Below are 17285 nucleotides of genomic sequence, written 5' to 3'. Positions count from 1 at the left end.
GAACATGCATCTACAATGCATGACATCAAGCTCACCATATCTGTACTCATTGTAGCCCACAATAAAAATAAGCACTGTAGTCATCACTGCATGATGACGTAGATTTCATGCAGGCGACAAGTGAATTATGCCATGCAACAGCAGAGATGATGTGCCATTTTTTAAAAAGCTATACATATGCAGAAACATGTGCACAAGCATCAAACTCACAGTAGGTCCTGGAGGACCCATTGGCATTGGGAATGCTTGTCGGATTTCATCAATGGTAGCACCCTGAGAAGAGATATATGGATATTAAGTCAAACTGTGTGATGTTTTTCTGAATCAACACCCAGCAGAAATGAGGAATTAGTCAAACCAATGGTGATTATAGGTGTAGTCATAAACAAGTCACCAAAAATGAAGTCATTTTTCATCATGTTTACCTCAGGAGTGACAAGCACCTGCCTCCCAGGCAAACCTGGAAGCCCTGGTTCGCCTTTACTACCATCTTTACCCTGCGAAGAAACAAACAGCATCATCCAGTTACAGCCTCAACTTCATCACAAAGTTGTGTTTTCCTTCTTAAATGTGAATACACTTACATCAGCACCTGCATCTCCCTTGTCCCCCTGAAATGAAGAGTGAAGTTAACACAAGTAAATGGAGAATAAAAGCTTCATAAACGTTTTGATTGCTGCAGCAAATCTAAGAACCTTCTTGCCGTCATCTCCTTTGAGTCCTCTTTCTCCCTGTGAAAAAAAAAGTAATTTCATCTAAAAAGAGCTAGAAAATGGCAAACAAATGTGCAAATTGGATAAAACAGTAATCCAGGTGATATCTAATAGCAAAGTGGTATAATTGTCAAATGTTTCTCACATCTTTTCCTGGCAGGCCCCTCTTCCCATCAATGCCAGGTCTCCCCTGTAGAGAAGAGGAAATGAAAAAGGAGATTGATCATTATCGTGGATAAACATGTGGCTCCTGCTAATTACACACCTGACGCAAGGATATATTTTGTTATATTGGCTTGAATGACTAAAGACTGTCACCATTAAAAGTGTATAAAAAATGGATGATAATGGTTTTGCCGGAGGCATCGCGTTTCAGGGTGAAACTCACAGGAGTCCCCGGTAAGCCAGGCATCCCAGCAATCCCAACACGGCCTTGATCTCCTTTTTCTCCTTTCTGTTTACAAGCATAGAAAAACAAAGTCTCCTTTTGCAAATATCAGCAAATTAAAATGACAAATGTTATTACAAACTGGACAAATTATAACTGAGGCAGTAAAACACACCACAGCAATGCGAAATAGCTGCTGACATGCTAAAAGCTTAGGCGTCTATAAGCACACATAAAGTTGATATAAGGAAAATAAAGACTGAAAATCATGACTGCACCTTAACTTTTCTTTTCATTAATCTTTTTTTGTTAAATGAGATAATACACTGTAACTCAGTGATAACTTGTTTTATGGTAATATGTAATAGGGCAGTAAACCATATACGTTAATGACAAGAATTTAAGTTCCATAAAAATTCATCCACTCACCGGACCAGGCTCTCCTTTCTGTCCCTGGTCACCCTATGGTTACCATAAGACACCTTGTGAGCAAACTCATACATGCATACCCTATATGTACAAATATACTGGGCCACTTACACATTACACCTACAAGTGCTGCTCCGCCATGGAAACTCATGCCATGAAGCTCCTGGCGCACAGTTTTTGTGCAATTTGCAATGATACTATTTAAAGAAATTTCCCAAAACTGCCTTACAGCAATAATGAGACCCTGCTACAGGAAAACAGTGAGTTTTGTAAAGGCATATGGCATGGCTTGGTGGCAGTGGGAATGAAAACATCTAATTTCAGCAATGAAGATCTGTGGCCCAATACTTTTTGTCAATATAGTGCACGTGATGCCTTTTACATGGAAATTTCCAAAATATTTTAATGTGCAATTTCAATAAAACAATTTAATAGTGTGCATTTTTATAACCTTCATTCCTGGTTTTCCTGGTAAGCCATCTAATCCATCTCTTCCAGAACCACCCTGCAAAGCAAATAGTTGCATTAAACATACCTTTGTAAATAAACAACACAAACAGAACCACAGTAAGTGCAATTTATAATTATGCACATGCATACCAGAGACTGTCCTGGCAATCCAGGTTTCCCCTCTGGACCCTGGACAGACACATTACGATGTTTCAAGACATTCAAGAAAAATATATTAGTTTTGATTAAAAAAAAAAGAAATAGATAAGAATAGCGTAAATGAATTTAGGGTCACTTCCTGTGTGGATGCCCCTTTGAACAGATTAACCAAGTTAGATTAATGATCAGTTTTGTGTCCTGAAAGGTAAAAGTTAATGCACTTAATTTTTGGCTGTCCATAAATTAATGGCTGCTTATACTTCAAAAAAATAATAATAAGTACAAAAAAGAGAATTAAACCCTAGCACCTTAGTAACATATTATAAGCAATGTTGCTTGGGGATGTACAGCTATCACAATGGTCACAGTCATTAGCTTGAATGATGTAGTGCTCTATACTGCCCTCTTCCTGGTTTCTTATTTTTTGCATATCTGCCACACTTTCATGTTTCAGATCATCAAACTAATTTTAATATTAGACAAAAATAACCTGAGTAAATACAAAATGCAGTTATTAAATGATGATTAAAATCAGATCCAAAAAGTTATCCAAACTAACCTGTCCCTATGTCAAAAAGTTGTTTCCTCTAAAACCAATGGAGAAATGTTTGTTATGCCAACATTAGAAGCAACAACTGTGATCAAGAGTTTGACGTAACTGGCAGTAAGTGTTTCATATCGCTGTGAAGGAAACTTTGGTCCACTCTTCTTTCCACAGTTGTTTTAATTCAGTTAGATTTTAGGATTTTCAAGCATTAAAGGCACGATGCATTTCAAGGATAATGCCAAAGTGTTCTGATTATTCCCAGATTTTGACTTGGCCACTGCAAAACCTCGTGTTTGAGCTTCAGGGCGTGAACTGAGGGTTGGACATTCTCTTTTAGGGTTTTCTGGTCTCAGAATTCACGGCTCCATCAGTTACAGCAAGGCATCCAGGTCCTTAAGTAGCAAAACAGCTGTTAACCATCACACTACCACCATCATTTTTGTTGTTGGTGTGTTTGTCGGTTGGTTGTTTTTAATGAACGGCTGTGTTGCTTTAATCTGAGATTTTACAACAGATGTAAAAGTACTCAAACCTTCCAAAAGGTTCTGCTTTAGTCTCATCAGGTAATATTTACATTTATATTTACATTTTACAAAAATGTAATATCTCACATTTTTGGCAAATGTGAGACGAGACTTTGTCCACTTTTTGGTACTGAATCGTGAACTTTAACTGAGACAAGCAAAGGCTGCAGCTCTTTAGATGTTGTTCTGGGTTCAGTTGTGATCTCCTGGATGAGTTGTTGATGGGCTCTTGGCTTCATTTTGAGTTTCCAGCCACTCGTGTGAAGTATCACCACTGTAACAAGTTTTCTCCATTTGTGGATAATGGTTCTCGTTGTGGCTCACTTGAGTACCAAATACTTAGAAATGGCTTTCCCGACCGATAGATGTCAGTGATCCTGTTTCTCTTCGTTTGTTGTCATGGCATGATTTTTGAGCTCCTGGGTGTGGCTAGTGAAACTGAACTCAGTGTTCAAAACATGTGGGGGCAGTTAACTTTTTCATATAGGTTTGGACAGCTTTTTTCCCCCTTGATAAAAAAAATCGTCTTTTAAAAACAGAATTGTTTTTACTCAGGTTATCTTATATTAAAATTGGTTTGATGATTTGTAACATGTTAATGTGATGAATATGCAAACATTAAGAAAACAGGAAGGGGAAAAGACTTTCTCACTGCACTGCGTATCACATCCTGTTGGTTACTTCATATGGTGAAAGTACTCACTTGTGGCCCAGGCGGGCCCATTTCTCCTCGCAAACCTGGCTGACCTGGCTCTCCAGGATCACCCTGATAAGAAGGAAAGGGAAAAACCTTTAATTCTTCCTTAACTGAATGAATTTAAAGTTGTAATGTGCTATTCTTCAAATTACCTTAATTACTCTGGTCAGTATGTTGTCTGAACCAATCTGATTGAATAGAACGACAGTTAAATTGTTAACAAACACAGTTTCAGTTGATTGGAAACAGACATAAGGTCTCATGGAGGAATGAGGCTTTTTACAAGCTGTGCTGTAACAAGCGCCTCTGTCAAACATGGTTGAACTGATCAAGTAATTATAGAGATTTGTTTACTTGTGTTCCCGGAGGTCCAGGCTTTCCCTTTATGACGATGACAGCACAATGAAAAGAAGAAAGACAAAACAGTTAAAATCTCCAACGTCATACTTCTGAACAAATCCAATATTTGCTAGACAAAGGAAAAATAGTTTGGTGCAATGAAGGATGGCAAACACACAAAAAACAAAGTTAATTACTCAACTTATCAAAACGGAATGACACAGGAGGATAGCAGATTGAGAAGATATGAAACAGTGACTGACACAGAAGAATAATCAGAAGGCAGGCAGCCAGGAGAAAAAAACCAAACATGTTGACTGATGAGAGAGAGGGAGGGAGAGATGGTGGAAACAAACTTACCGCCTCTCCTTTGTCACCTTTTTTGCCATCGGCACCCTTCAAAAGAGAAAAGAAATCTCAGGTGATGTTAAAGTTTTGCAATTTCAGTTGAATTATTACAGTTAGTTATAGTACAGTATAAAGCTACTGATCTGTACACACATACTAAGCAGAAAGATGAGGATCTTATAAGTGGATCTTCTTAAAAGTGTAAATTTAATAAAGCATAGTAATAACTCAGGAAGGCCACAAAGTCAAGCCCACATCAGCTGGTTCAGTTCACCACCTTCTACACAGTGAAGTGTTTCAGCTTTTTCAGCAGGAGCACAGCTGCTGCATACCCCCAAGCCCCTTTGCAACCCACCTTTACCTCAGCTCTTCCTTTTAATGCTGTTTCTCACTTAATGAGTAATGTAAGACAGCTTCAAACAACAATCTTCGTTTGACCACTGTGTGCTGACTGAAGTTTAATGATCGTGGCAAAGAACTTACAGGTGGGCCAGGCTTGCCAGGGTCACCTTTTTCTCCAGTGTCACCTGGTTTTCCTGGTAATCCCAATGGACCCTGATCAACAAGTAGAAAGAAATGGAAGCATTCAGCCCTGCACTCATGTTTCACAAACAAAGAGTCAGATTAAAAGCCTGATCAGAACTGTAACTACATATTCGGTATACTACATACTGGTTTGTCGCATTTTCAGATTTTGTCAAAATACATTTTGAAGTTACTTTTAAAATTTTGTGGGAAGTATTGTTTTTCCTTTTTTCTTATTTGAAATATACAACTGTTGAAGAAGTACCCTGATTCCTCTTTCACCAGGCTCTCCAGCTGCTCCTTGTTCACCCTGCGAAAACAAATTAAATGACTCTGTGGAGGTAATATGTGACGCTGGAGATGATTATAGGGATGTTAAATCATTATAAAAATAACAATCTTCAAGAGCAACATGTTTAAAAGTCCAAGCGCTGGTCAACAAAACAGTCACGTAACAAACAAATAGACTTTACCTTCATTCCCGGTTCTCCTTTAGCTCCAGGTGCACCCTACACACAAAGTCAACAATAAATCTAAGCAGTAGGAAATATTTAGCCAAATGTGCTAACATTCACAATATACGTGTGAACAAAAGAGAAGAGATAAAATAATTACATTTTTCCTGGTCCATTTGTTACATTTTTCACACTGTGAGCATTTTTCTGACACCATTGTTTCTGAATAGACGTGTTTATCAAACTAAATCTGAACTCTGCTGTACCTACTATACAAACAAAACTCATAGTTGCTGTAACGGCCACTCAGGATTTACTTACATCTTTACCTCTTAATCCCGGTTCTCCAGGATTGCCAGGTAATCCAATGCTCCCTTTTTCACCTTTAGAGCCATCTTTCCCCTGAGCAAAGACATGACCTCTGATTTACAACGTCAGCAAAAAAATTTATGCTTAAAAAATAAATAATTGGGGTTTTTAATTGTTTTAATACAAACCTGTTGTAGAATTTTACAACATATTTACAGCCAGCTCAAATTGGGTTTTGGTGTAAAAAAAAAAAAAAGGTATTGTCTGTATTTACAAAGAGTGCAGTGGCAAGATTGCATCTAAGAGGTGGGCTGACTTTTGGAAGTGATCCTGCTCCATTTCTGGGAGTTCCTTTCTCAAGTCGTAAAATATAAGTAGGAGCATATTTAAATCAGTACACAAATTGATTTGCAACACACAATTTGCTGAGAATTGCACCGATATTGAGACCATATTTAGCCCATTTTTTGTACTTGATAATGAAATTAACTGACTGTGTTTAGAAAAGGAGCACAACGTTTTTAAATCACCTGTAAAATCACCCTATCAGTACTATTTGGGGATTGTGCTCACACGCTGTTTTGCCCTGTTTAGTAATATGGCGTAATTCAAACATTATTCGAGTGGTTCAGTTAAGTGTTTTAAACTTTAACTGAAGTTAACATTTAGTAAACTTCTAAAACCAAAAAGAATTTTTGGCCATAAAAAAATATTTTATCTTGTCTATGCCTTGTCTATGTCTATATCTACCCTTAGCTCCTATGAAGTTTTGCCTAGGCATGGATTTATCTGGCAAGCTTCGCCAAACACTTGTGTTAAGCATGTGGAAAAGTGCAGGTGTTGCGAAGTGCTCACAAAAAAAAGATCATGGATAAACCCAACAAATCATACAGTAAAGAATAATTTCAGGTAGACCCCTTGGGCTTAAGAGGGTAAGGAAATACATGACACTGAATAGCCCACCAACAAAACCTCTGTTTTCACTTGTAGCAACGCACTGTGCAAATTTCCCAAATGCAGCAGACTGCAGAGAATGAGTATGTAGATATTTTTTTTTTCGCATCTGCCTGCTATGACTGGAAATTAGCTAAAAAAGTATAAAAGAAAAACCAAAATTAAGCAAAGGTAGCAATCCAAAAATACAAAATTCATTTATGTGTTTGTATTCTATGTGTTGTTGAATACTAGTGTTTGCATTCACCTTGCATGTATTATTTTGACCCGTTGTTTACAGAAAAAATATTCACAAGAAGAACTTAATGTAACTAGTGATGACTCACCTTTTGTCCTGGTTTTCCTGATAAACCAACATTTCCCTGTAAACAATGAAACTAATAAAACATCTAACAACAACAACACACAGCAATTTCCTGCTTTATGATAGGATAGCAACAGAGTTAAAGATTTAAATGACTCACCCTTTCTCCATTTTCTCCCTTCTGCCCCTGCTGTCCTGGAATCCCAAAACCAGGACTACCCTGCACATATCAAAACAAACCATAACCGTACCATAAAGTGATATTCAGTTATTCTATTTGCTCTAATCCTGAAATAATAAAATGGAAATGACCATGATGGACAATATTTCTCCATAACAACCTTTTCTCCCTTGTCTCCTTGTTCTCCCTTTATTCCCTGAGGGCCTGTGGAACCAACTGGACCGATGTCTCCCTGAGAGAACACATGCACATACATGAGCACATGTACATCAATTGATAAGAGAAGGCTAAACCTCTCTCCACTCTAAATGGACCCTGTGGACTGTCATTAATTATGTGCCATCCAACAGAGCATTCAGTCTCCCTGAAAAAGCTAATGAGAGAAAATTTTTAATTGTGTTTGATAAGCGTGCCCAAGAGATTGAGTCTGCAAAAATACACCAATTAATTAACAATGTTTTCAATTACTCACCTCTGGCTGATTTATTTTAACCCACTTAAGATAAATACGTGCACACAGCTTAGTCTGGTTGAGAAGAAATTAAAAAAGGTGTTGCAGCACCAATAGTTTCAGTAGTTTAAATCCTTTTACTCAATGATAAAACCTTTACCTGGAACTAATGGCAATTTCCTTATTTTAATCTTAAATGCCTTAACTGCAGACGAGCAGCTTGTACCAACAGAAAAAGTTGTTATAATTGCACTTTACGCAGAGTTTGCAAAGTCTCTTTGTACGCAGCTGAAAAAGAACAAAATTAAATCATCCAGGTTTCACAGCTGACTGCAACTACCACAGCATGACTTCTATATTAGGTTCTTATCTGTTATTATCTCACAGGTTTGAAACTAGTATGATTACTTTATTTCCCATAAAAGAAAAACAACCCTGAAATAGGTGACAGGTACAAAAACCACAACCATTAGTAACTAGTAAGCTTAGATCTAATTAAAAGAAAGCTAATCTATATCACAGCCTCCCTATTGCTGATCTGTATCTGTTAAACTGACAGAGGGACAAATGAAAGTTTATAGAGGTTATGCTTACAAAAAGGGATCCTGTACCACTGTCCAGAATTTATTAGCTCAAACTCAGAATTCTAAATCTATAAAGGATTGTTAAAATCCTGCTAGCCAGTTAAGCCCTGGACTGTCCAGAAATGCTTCAGGAGGGACGAGTATTTTAAATCAAACAGACAAAAACAGTCTGATTTTACTAAAAGTAAGATGCTGAGTAATGAATGAACCCCCAAAATGTTGGCATCTGCTCCTTGATGACTGTAGTTCCACCAACATGTAACTTTTTCTTTAAGTGCAATGAGACACATGGTTCATTCAATTACCAGCCAGGTGCGTGCCTAAATGTGAAACATATGTAAGAAGATGGCAAAAATGCAGGCTGAGATGGAAATTATACTGGTACCCAGCTGCACCGACTACTGGTGACATGCTTTTCCTCTTTTGTGTGCTCTATATCCTACAGCTTTTGATCAGGTAGGCTGAAATTAGCATATGGTATGTTTCCCTTTTCAGATCTCAGCCAGTCAAACTGTAAAAGGAATCACCTGGAAAGGCTGGTTAGTAACACTATGGGGGGATCTCACATGATAAAGGTGTAGATTGTGGATGCTGTGACTTTTAAAGCACCTTTCTTAACGTTTCCTTATTTAATTAAGAATATATAGTGCCCGATGATTGACTTGAGAACTATCCAGACCAGACACTTGATGTCCTATGACAGCTGGAATATCCACCACCTCCTTCCCCAGAGCCCAACAGGTTAAGCATTTCTTCAAGGACATTTAAGGCTATTTGACATACTTGAAGGCTGTAATTAAGCTGAAAAAAAAAATGTTTTGGAAGAATGTTGATGTAGTATACACTGACTGGAAAAATCAGTAGTGAAAATAGAAACAGATCAGCAAAAGTTCTGGAAAAAGCTCACACACTGGTAACTTACCCTGGCCCCCTTTTTCCCAGCTGGACCAATTATCTGTTGTGACAGGGAAAAGACAGTTTAATAGCAAAGCCTCTATATACTAGGTTGAAATATATAAAATGGTTTTCTTACACCCTTTGCCGGGTCTCCAGCAGGTCCTCTTGGACCTTCATCTCCCTTTAATCCCATCGGTCCTGTCGGCCCCTAGAAATGTGAAGGTGAACTCTCAGTGGCACTTCTGTTGTGACCGCCTCTCTGATAAAAGCTGTTTATTTTTGATCCCAACAAATCAAAACCAATTTCTTCTTTTTATCACAAAAACTAATCTTGTTGAATTACTACAAAGCGTATTACAAAACACAGGAAGATGGTCCTCATGATGACAGTTTTTCCGGTAGCAATCTCTTCCAAAAGATTATGCTGCTTCAAATTAAAAATCACTGAAGCAGAAAAAAACGACCCATTTGCAAAACATACCCACTGAGGTTTGACAATTTGGCTCATGGATGTATGCAATCATAACCATCTCTGATACAGTGTAATCTTCAAAACCCAGAACAAAATGACTTCCTCATTTGTTCATTCATCAATCTAAATGTCTGCTTGGAGACATTAGCAAAAGTTATTAATAGGTTTAAAGCTAGTCTTTCAGTTTTCAGAGTTGGTGCAAAATAAAAACACTGCACTTGTTTTTTATATTTATTTATAGCTTTTGATAATTTCTTTTAACATCTGTTTCAATTTATTTCAATCTTCTCTAATCCCCACAGGGTCAAAGGTATACATACAGGTTCAAATATATGCATATTCTAATATACTGATATTTGGTTAAATGTGTCTCAGCAAGTTGCAGTTTGACGGGATGCTTTAGGTAGCCATCGACAACTGATCACAAATCCCGCCGGGATAATTCTGGCTGGGGTCTTCTTGGCAGAATTTGTAGGATTCATTTAAATTGGTTGGTTTTCTGGCATTTCCTGACTAAGCATAGTCTACACCAGGGGTGCCCAATCCTAGTCCTCGAGAGCTACTTTCCTGCAGCTTTTAGATTCATCCTTGTTCCAACACACCTGAATCAAATGAATGTCTTGTTATCAGGCCTTTGCCAAACTTGATGGCATGCTGAAGAGGTCATCAAACCATTTGATTCAGCTGTGTTGGAGTAGGGATGCATCTAAAAGCTGCAGGACAGTAGCTCTCGAGGACTAGGATTGGGCACCCCTGGTCTACACACTTTCAAAAGGGTTGAGGTCGGGACTTTGGAAAGGCCATTACAGTGTTTGTGTTTGGAGATAGTCCTTTATTATTCCATTACTTGTGCAATATACCAGCACCACTGGCAGCAAAACAACCCCACAGCATGATGCTGCTACCGCCATGGTTGAAAGTCGGTGCAGTGTTCTTAGGTTTGAAAGTCTCATCCTTACTCCTCCAAAAGTAGTAGCAGGATAATTCAGTCTTTGTCTGACAATAAATATCTTCTCTTTTCTTTTCTTTCTTTTCTTCTTTTAAAACTTTAAAACTTTTAGATCTCTGACATAAACTATATATGTGTCTGCCCAACTTATCACTTCGTAGATCATCTCATCGAGGTCTCTTAATTGTTCCATGCTCTTACTTTAAAACCAGAGGCAATCACGCTATTGAGGTTTCAGAAAAGCCTTTCTTAGCTTATCAGGATGATTGGTTTGTTTTTAAAAAATGACAAAAACTCATTTCTATAAGTTAGCTTTCCGCAGTTATTATGGGCCACAGTTTATATTTATTTGTGTGTATGAAAGTGTGTCTGTTGAAATGAATGTGTCACTATGTGCCTGTATGTTGGACTGTATTTATTTATCTTTAAACTGTGAAACACCTTGTAACACTGTGTTTTGAAAAACGCTGTATAATTAAACTTATATTATTATTATCATTATTACTCATAAATCTTATGCCACATTGTATAAGATGCAATCCACACTCACTGGGGGTCCTTGTGGTCCTATTGGTCCCACCTCTCCTTGGTCTCCCTAAAGAAGAAAGAAAATGTTAACGCACACTTTTTTTGTACAAGCAGCCTTATTCATGTTAATCTAAAATGAATCTTCACATTCACATGCATGATAATTGTAAAACAGAAAGAATTTATATGTGAATGAACTCACCTTGTCTCCTTGCTCCCCTTTCATTCCCTTTTTTCCCTGCAGGTAAAAATAAATCACTTGCTTTAAATTAATTCATCAATGATTGTTATGCAGTCTTCGCTTTTATCTGTGATAAATTTGCTTCATTTCATTAGAAGGAAGTGCAATTCATTTATATGCAGTTAAGTATAAAACATGCAGGGTAGTCATATGTGACTATTCAGTTGGTGATAAAGTGCACACCCGAGGTCCAATGATTCCCTGGATGCCCTGCTCTCCACGCTCACCCTTAAAAGACAAAGAGAAGAAACATGTGAATCCACAATAAAGTTTTAACAATAAAGGGTTTTAGATTACTTTAGGATATTAGTAAAAATCCGAGTTTAAAAATGTATATTTTGGTACCTTTGGGCCAACTGGTCCTGCTAATCCAATATCTCCCTGCATGACAAAAGTAAAACAAACACACAAATAATCCAGTCTTTAATGCAGTGTCGACTATTCTCCAAGCTGATGACTAAACTCTGTGTCCTTCATGTCTGCTGTAAGGTACCTTCTCTCCTTTCTCTCCATGAGGACCTTGAACACCTTGTATGCCAACTCCCTCCTCACCCTGCAAGAAAAATTAAATATTATAAACAATGTATTTTTAGCAATTATGCACCTAGGGTCTATACAAGCACAAAAGCTGTAATTCAAAATCACCTTTTCTCCTTTCTGGCCTGGCAGTCCTGGTCCCCCATCGACACCAATGGGACCAGGCAAACCTGCAATGCCCTGCAGCAGTTTGCACATGTGTGAGTTTGGGATGTGAGAGACAAAGCGGGCACAGAAATGTCAATCGCAAATTCTGTTTAATTTTTTTCTTAACTAAGCTGCCCGAACACTATAATTTTATCAGCTATGTGCTTACATCTTTTCCCGGCTCTCCTTTGTCTCCTTTCACGCCCTGCTTCCCACGTAAGCCCTTTCAAAAATAAATGAAATATTATAAGATATGCAAACACAACAAGACATATTATATAACAAAATAACCGAGCGGTTTGAAAATAGGCTAATATACAACATTTATGAAAGTAAATTAGAAGCTGTGATTCATTTTTTTAAGCAAATGTATAAAACGACAAGAAGACAGCCTTCATACTTACTTTTGTACCCGGCTCTCCGGGATCTCCCTGCAAAGTGCAAACAGTAGAAGCAGCTCTGTTGGACTATGCTGTCAAAACATCTTTGTGACACTTCATACTAAATACTCCAAGCTGTCTTGACATTATATGATGTGCAGTGACAGGCATTATAAAACATCGTGAATTAAGAAAGGTGGGGTGTAATTACAATGCCCTTTTTTTTCCCTTTTTTTTGCTTCCCTTGAATCTACGTTACCTTGACAGCTGTTCCTGGTGGCCCCGGTGATCCTGGCTGACCAGGCAGACCTGGAGCTCCATTGACCGCTGGAAGACCGGGAGGTCCTGGGGGACCCTGTAACATGCAGTTAAAATGATCTTAAAATGCCTTAAAGATTACCTTTCAAAAACTACTTGTTTATTTGTTTGTTTTTTGGGTAATTTTTTTTTTTTGCCTTCTCAAAAACTCACTGAGGAGCCTGGCTCTCCTTTTCGTCCGGGCACAAAATTTGCATCTGTACCAGCTATAACGTATCCCGGCTCTCCCTGAGAGGAAGGCAAAAAAAGACTCAGTTTATTGTTGTTGCAGCATTCAAATCTTAAAAGTACATAAACAGCTGTCTCATAAATAGAAAGCAAAATTAAATGCATGGATTAGACTTACTCTTTCTCCTCTCTGTCCCTTTGGACCAGGAAGCCCAGGTGGACCCTACCATGAAAAGACTGTTTTAAAAATCCAGTCTCCAAAAAATATAGATGACACAATTCGGCAATTTATATATATTTTTTACAGATACTTTGTTCTCACCATGTCACCTGGAACACCTGTAGGGCCCTGGAAATTAAAAAAGTTATCATATTTTCAGGTTCGGATCAGATCAGTGTGACATTCTGTTCTTTATGGATATACAAGCGTGAGAAAAAGAAAGCTGTTGTAGCACTATATGCAGACCTATGATGCACTGCACCACAAATTAAACGCAGCATATCAACACAAACACCTCATGCCAACTGTCAAGCACGGTGGTGGAGGGGGGATAACTTAGGCTTGTTTTGCAGCCACAGAACCTGTGCTCCTTGCAATCAGTAGGTCAAATGTGAGGCCATCTGTCCAACAGACAAAGCTTGGCCCAAACTGTGTCATGCAACACGATCCCAAGGACACAAGTAAATCTACAGCCGCATGGCTGAACAAGGAAAGAATCAAGGTGTTGTAATGGACCATTCGAAGTTCAGACCACAACCTGACTGAAATGCTTGGACCTCAAGAGAGCTGTGCATACACTCTATGCACAGGACTGCTTACACTGCTGTAAAATCATTTTCATATGTCTTTATGTACCCGTTGGCCAGCAGAACCCGGTGGTCCAGTTCTTCCTGGGCGACCTGGCAAACCAGGAACACCGTCAGTTCCAGGAAGTCCCTGTCAAATTAAGACATTAGAGTCAGTCCTGAAAGTTAAATAACAAATTGCAGAGGCACACAAATACTACTGCACTGTTAGTGGTTTCGATACAGCATTTAAACATAACACTAATTGTATATACAGAATTCAAAGAGGACAGTACACGGGAACTAATTTAATGCAAATGGTTTAAAAGATGAGGTCTTGAACTCTTACTTTCATATACTTTTGAAGCTGAAATGCTCTACAAACATCTTAATTCATGTTTTTGTTTACATGCAACTCTTGTTGTTATGTACATATATTCATGCACATACAGTTAACATACACTGTATGTGCTGATGCTTACCCTTTCTCCTTTCTCTCCTTTTGACGATGTGAAAGGATCAAACTCTCCAGGGCTTTGTCTGAATCTCTACAACAACATTATTAATTGTTATTTTTAAAAGGTTTGGTTGATGATAAGTAAAAAAGTGTATCTGAATATACAAGGCAGAAGCGGGGCAGTGAAAAACTGAATAGAAGGGAGAACAAAGCATAAGCGTATTATTTAAAAGGCGCCATAAAGTAAGGACAAACATACCAGACCAAGACCCAAACTGTCTCCCTGAAAGAATAAAAGATTATCAAAAATAAAGAAATAAGTTTATGAAATGTTACAGGAAAAAATGCATCAGTTTCGTCTGAGTCAAATAACTCACCTTTTCCCCTTTTTGGCCCTGAGAAAACAGATTATTGACATGATTAATCACTGCAGAATAACAAGGTTTAACAACTCACGATTATGACTTTGCGGGAGAAAGAATCAAACAAACCTTCATGCACTGAGTTAGGCATGGACCCTCGGGCTTAAGCATCTCCTCTGGGTCATCAGTGGGGGTGTCTAGCTGAGCACCCTGAAAATGAAAAAAAAAATGAATGCATTACAAACTATTCAACTGACTTTTAAGTAGACTTCACAAGCAGAGAAGGCTCACTACAAAGCTTCTTTGAATTTGCTCTTCAAGATTAATTTGAATTCTTATTATGCAACACAAGGTTGTATAACAAATTTGGAGATGTAGTCTGTTTGTGCTACCAAAAATTCTGAATGAATTATTCACTATTTGAGTCATAAAAGTAAAGCTACTGTTTGCAGTGAAGTGCGGGGGGGGGGTGAATCTCAGAGCTTCACACGTGTAGTCTTGCAGCCTGAAGAAATAAACTTCAAAGTTTACTGGTTAGGCAGAAGAGGCACCACATGTAGTACCAGTTGGTGAATTTTCCAGTTAGGACACTTTTTTATGCTCGTCGCTATAAGTGACTTAGTGACTTGGAAAGTTTTATCGGTGATATTGATTCAGAGAAATCTGAAACTATTTATCTCCTGCACCTCAGCTCTACTGACAAAATGAAAAACAGGCGTGTCTGTCTTTGCCACCTTTCTTCTAAAATCAAAAATCACCTGCATATTTTTTTCCTTACAATGTGCAGGTGATTGTTCTCTGGCCACCACACCGCAAGATTGCTCATGTCCTCCGGATATGAACAAAAAAAATACACGTACATCCACACCAAAAGAGGGGCAGGTGCTGGGCTGACAACAAGCAAACAACAAAAGGAAGAAATCAACTGCTTGAACACTGCAGAGCTCCGTTTTTGCCTACTGATTGCACCAGGCAATCTATGACGTTTCTACCACACCTGCTCATTTTTAGACAAAAAGTTTCAGTTTCATTACTGAATGCGGAGCTCAAATCAGCAGCATTCACAGAGGCTTTATTTATTATCAAGGTGTGTGAAGACGGGGGACAGTGGAGCCAACTGCTGAGAAGCTACGTGGGACAGGCCTATTGTCTTTTATGAAGAACCAGCCTCTCAAAACACATCATCAGAAATGGGCTGAGTCTGCAGTCACGTCCTCCGGTCTGATGTCAAGTAAAGAATGGTGACGTTTTCTCGCCTGCAGAGCTTTTGTGTGCAAATTTAAAATTAACTGGATGCACCTCTGTGTAATACATGGTCATTAGACACAAATAATCAGCTCCACAGGTGTTTTAGAAGATCCATCTACACATGCTCAAAGTGTGTTCACTTTACAGGCACAGTATAAAAGCTGTCCCAATACAACAAAATCCCCTACAACACATACATGTATGTATCTCTTATGGACAAAGATTTCCTTCGTTTACAGTCATTTATTTATTTTAGTTCCTTACAGACAGACAAGCAATACCTTTGCCTTATTTCTTTACCTCACCTCATCTTGTAGTTTGAACTCTGTGACGAGTTCGTCACTACAGAGGCTTCTGATAAATTCTCTCTCCACGGAGGGAAAATCATCAAAAGTTGGTGAATAGAAGATGTTTTTGTAGCTGGTAGGAGCTGCAATTTTATTCAGTTCTTCATGATCTGCATTCGAAACTCCAACTGCCAGGACGCTGACCCCTATAGAGACACAATCGTGATAACTGAATATTTTAGTTTAAACTTTTAATTAGTGAAAACCCCTTTCACGTGTTTTGAACAGTTTATATTATAACTCACCCAAGGCGCGTGCAATTCTGGAGGGCGGCACCACATTGTCCTGGGCCTTGCCATCCGTAAACAAAACCAGAACATGGGGTACATCCTGCCTCATCCCATGAGCCTCCTGAAACAGTTCTTGCAGAACATAGCTGATTCCCTTTCCTGAGGAACAAACAAACAAAAACAACAAGAAATAAGTTTTAAGAGGAAGTAATATGACTTTTGGTTAAATTCTGGTAGATTATTTTTGCTAGTTTTCCAGCACTGTAATGAGATTGTTCAGCCATGTTATTATTAGGGGTCTTGGACCATATGAATTATTGTATCATCTTACTGATTCAACAAAGAAAACATACTTTCTTGTTGTTTTTTAACACAAAATTCAATTTGCCCATGCACAACAAAAGATCATCTCATATGACACTAACTACGTCAGCAGTCAGTGTGCAGGCTTTTGGTAACAGAACAGCATGACACCTGTTAAAAAGACTACGGTGTTCAATACAGGAAATAGTAAAAGAGGCTCCTGGCCCACTGAAGACAGCTGGCAAACTGAGACAAAGCATGGTGCACATCTGTGTATCACCAACCGGTTTTGGTGTTGCCCCCTCCATAACGCAGCGCTCTGAGAGCCCTGAGCACAGAGTTTCTGTCTTTGAAGTCATTAAGGCGGAATTCAATGCGAGGCTCATCGCTGTAATGAACCACAGCTATCTGAAAGAAGATTGAGAGAGTGAGAAAATGCCCATCATCATAACATCAATATAAAGGATTTTTAGATCACAGCTGAGTGTGATGAAACTTCACTCTTCAAAACGAAAATCATAAGAACTATATATTTGCTTGTGCTTGCCTCCTTGGCTG

At 38.4% G+C, this 17285-nt stretch overlaps 1 protein-coding gene across 1 annotated transcript in view; it reads right to left on the bottom strand.

The window, feature by feature from the left end:
- The window catches only part of col7a1l (collagen type VII alpha 1-like), a 63663-nt gene that overhangs the window by 31431 nt on the left and 14947 nt on the right, over positions 1-17285 (bottom strand). The window contains 42 exon segments of the mRNA XM_013271185.3: positions 211-273; positions 426-497; positions 585-611; positions 696-731; positions 859-903; positions 1102-1167; positions 1531-1563; positions 1982-2035; positions 2131-2169; positions 3914-3976; positions 4060-4095; positions 4262-4288; positions 4607-4642; positions 5078-5149; positions 5385-5429; positions 5593-5628; positions 5896-5976; positions 7164-7199; positions 7302-7361; positions 7483-7554; positions 9280-9312; positions 9391-9462; positions 11226-11270; positions 11406-11441; positions 11628-11672; positions 11790-11825; positions 11938-11997; positions 12090-12161; positions 12298-12351; positions 12533-12559; positions 12768-12863; positions 12980-13054; positions 13173-13217; positions 13317-13343; positions 13851-13931; positions 14263-14328; positions 14497-14520; positions 14615-14632; positions 14729-14809; positions 16153-16340; positions 16440-16583; positions 17012-17135. Coding sequence (XP_013126639.3) covers positions 211-273; positions 426-497; positions 585-611; positions 696-731; positions 859-903; positions 1102-1167; positions 1531-1563; positions 1982-2035; positions 2131-2169; positions 3914-3976; positions 4060-4095; positions 4262-4288; positions 4607-4642; positions 5078-5149; positions 5385-5429; positions 5593-5628; positions 5896-5976; positions 7164-7199; positions 7302-7361; positions 7483-7554; positions 9280-9312; positions 9391-9462; positions 11226-11270; positions 11406-11441; positions 11628-11672; positions 11790-11825; positions 11938-11997; positions 12090-12161; positions 12298-12351; positions 12533-12559; positions 12768-12863; positions 12980-13054; positions 13173-13217; positions 13317-13343; positions 13851-13931; positions 14263-14328; positions 14497-14520; positions 14615-14632; positions 14729-14809; positions 16153-16340; positions 16440-16583; positions 17012-17135 — 2448 coding nt within the window.

This window comes from Oreochromis niloticus, linkage group LG17 (assembly GCF_001858045.2).
Source record: "Oreochromis niloticus isolate F11D_XX linkage group LG17, O_niloticus_UMD_NMBU, whole genome shotgun sequence".
Taxonomy (NCBI): Eukaryota; Metazoa; Chordata; class Actinopteri; order Cichliformes; family Cichlidae; genus Oreochromis; species Oreochromis niloticus.
The sequence above is the reverse complement of the archived record's forward strand: the minus strand, read 5'-3'. Positions and strand labels throughout refer to the sequence as shown.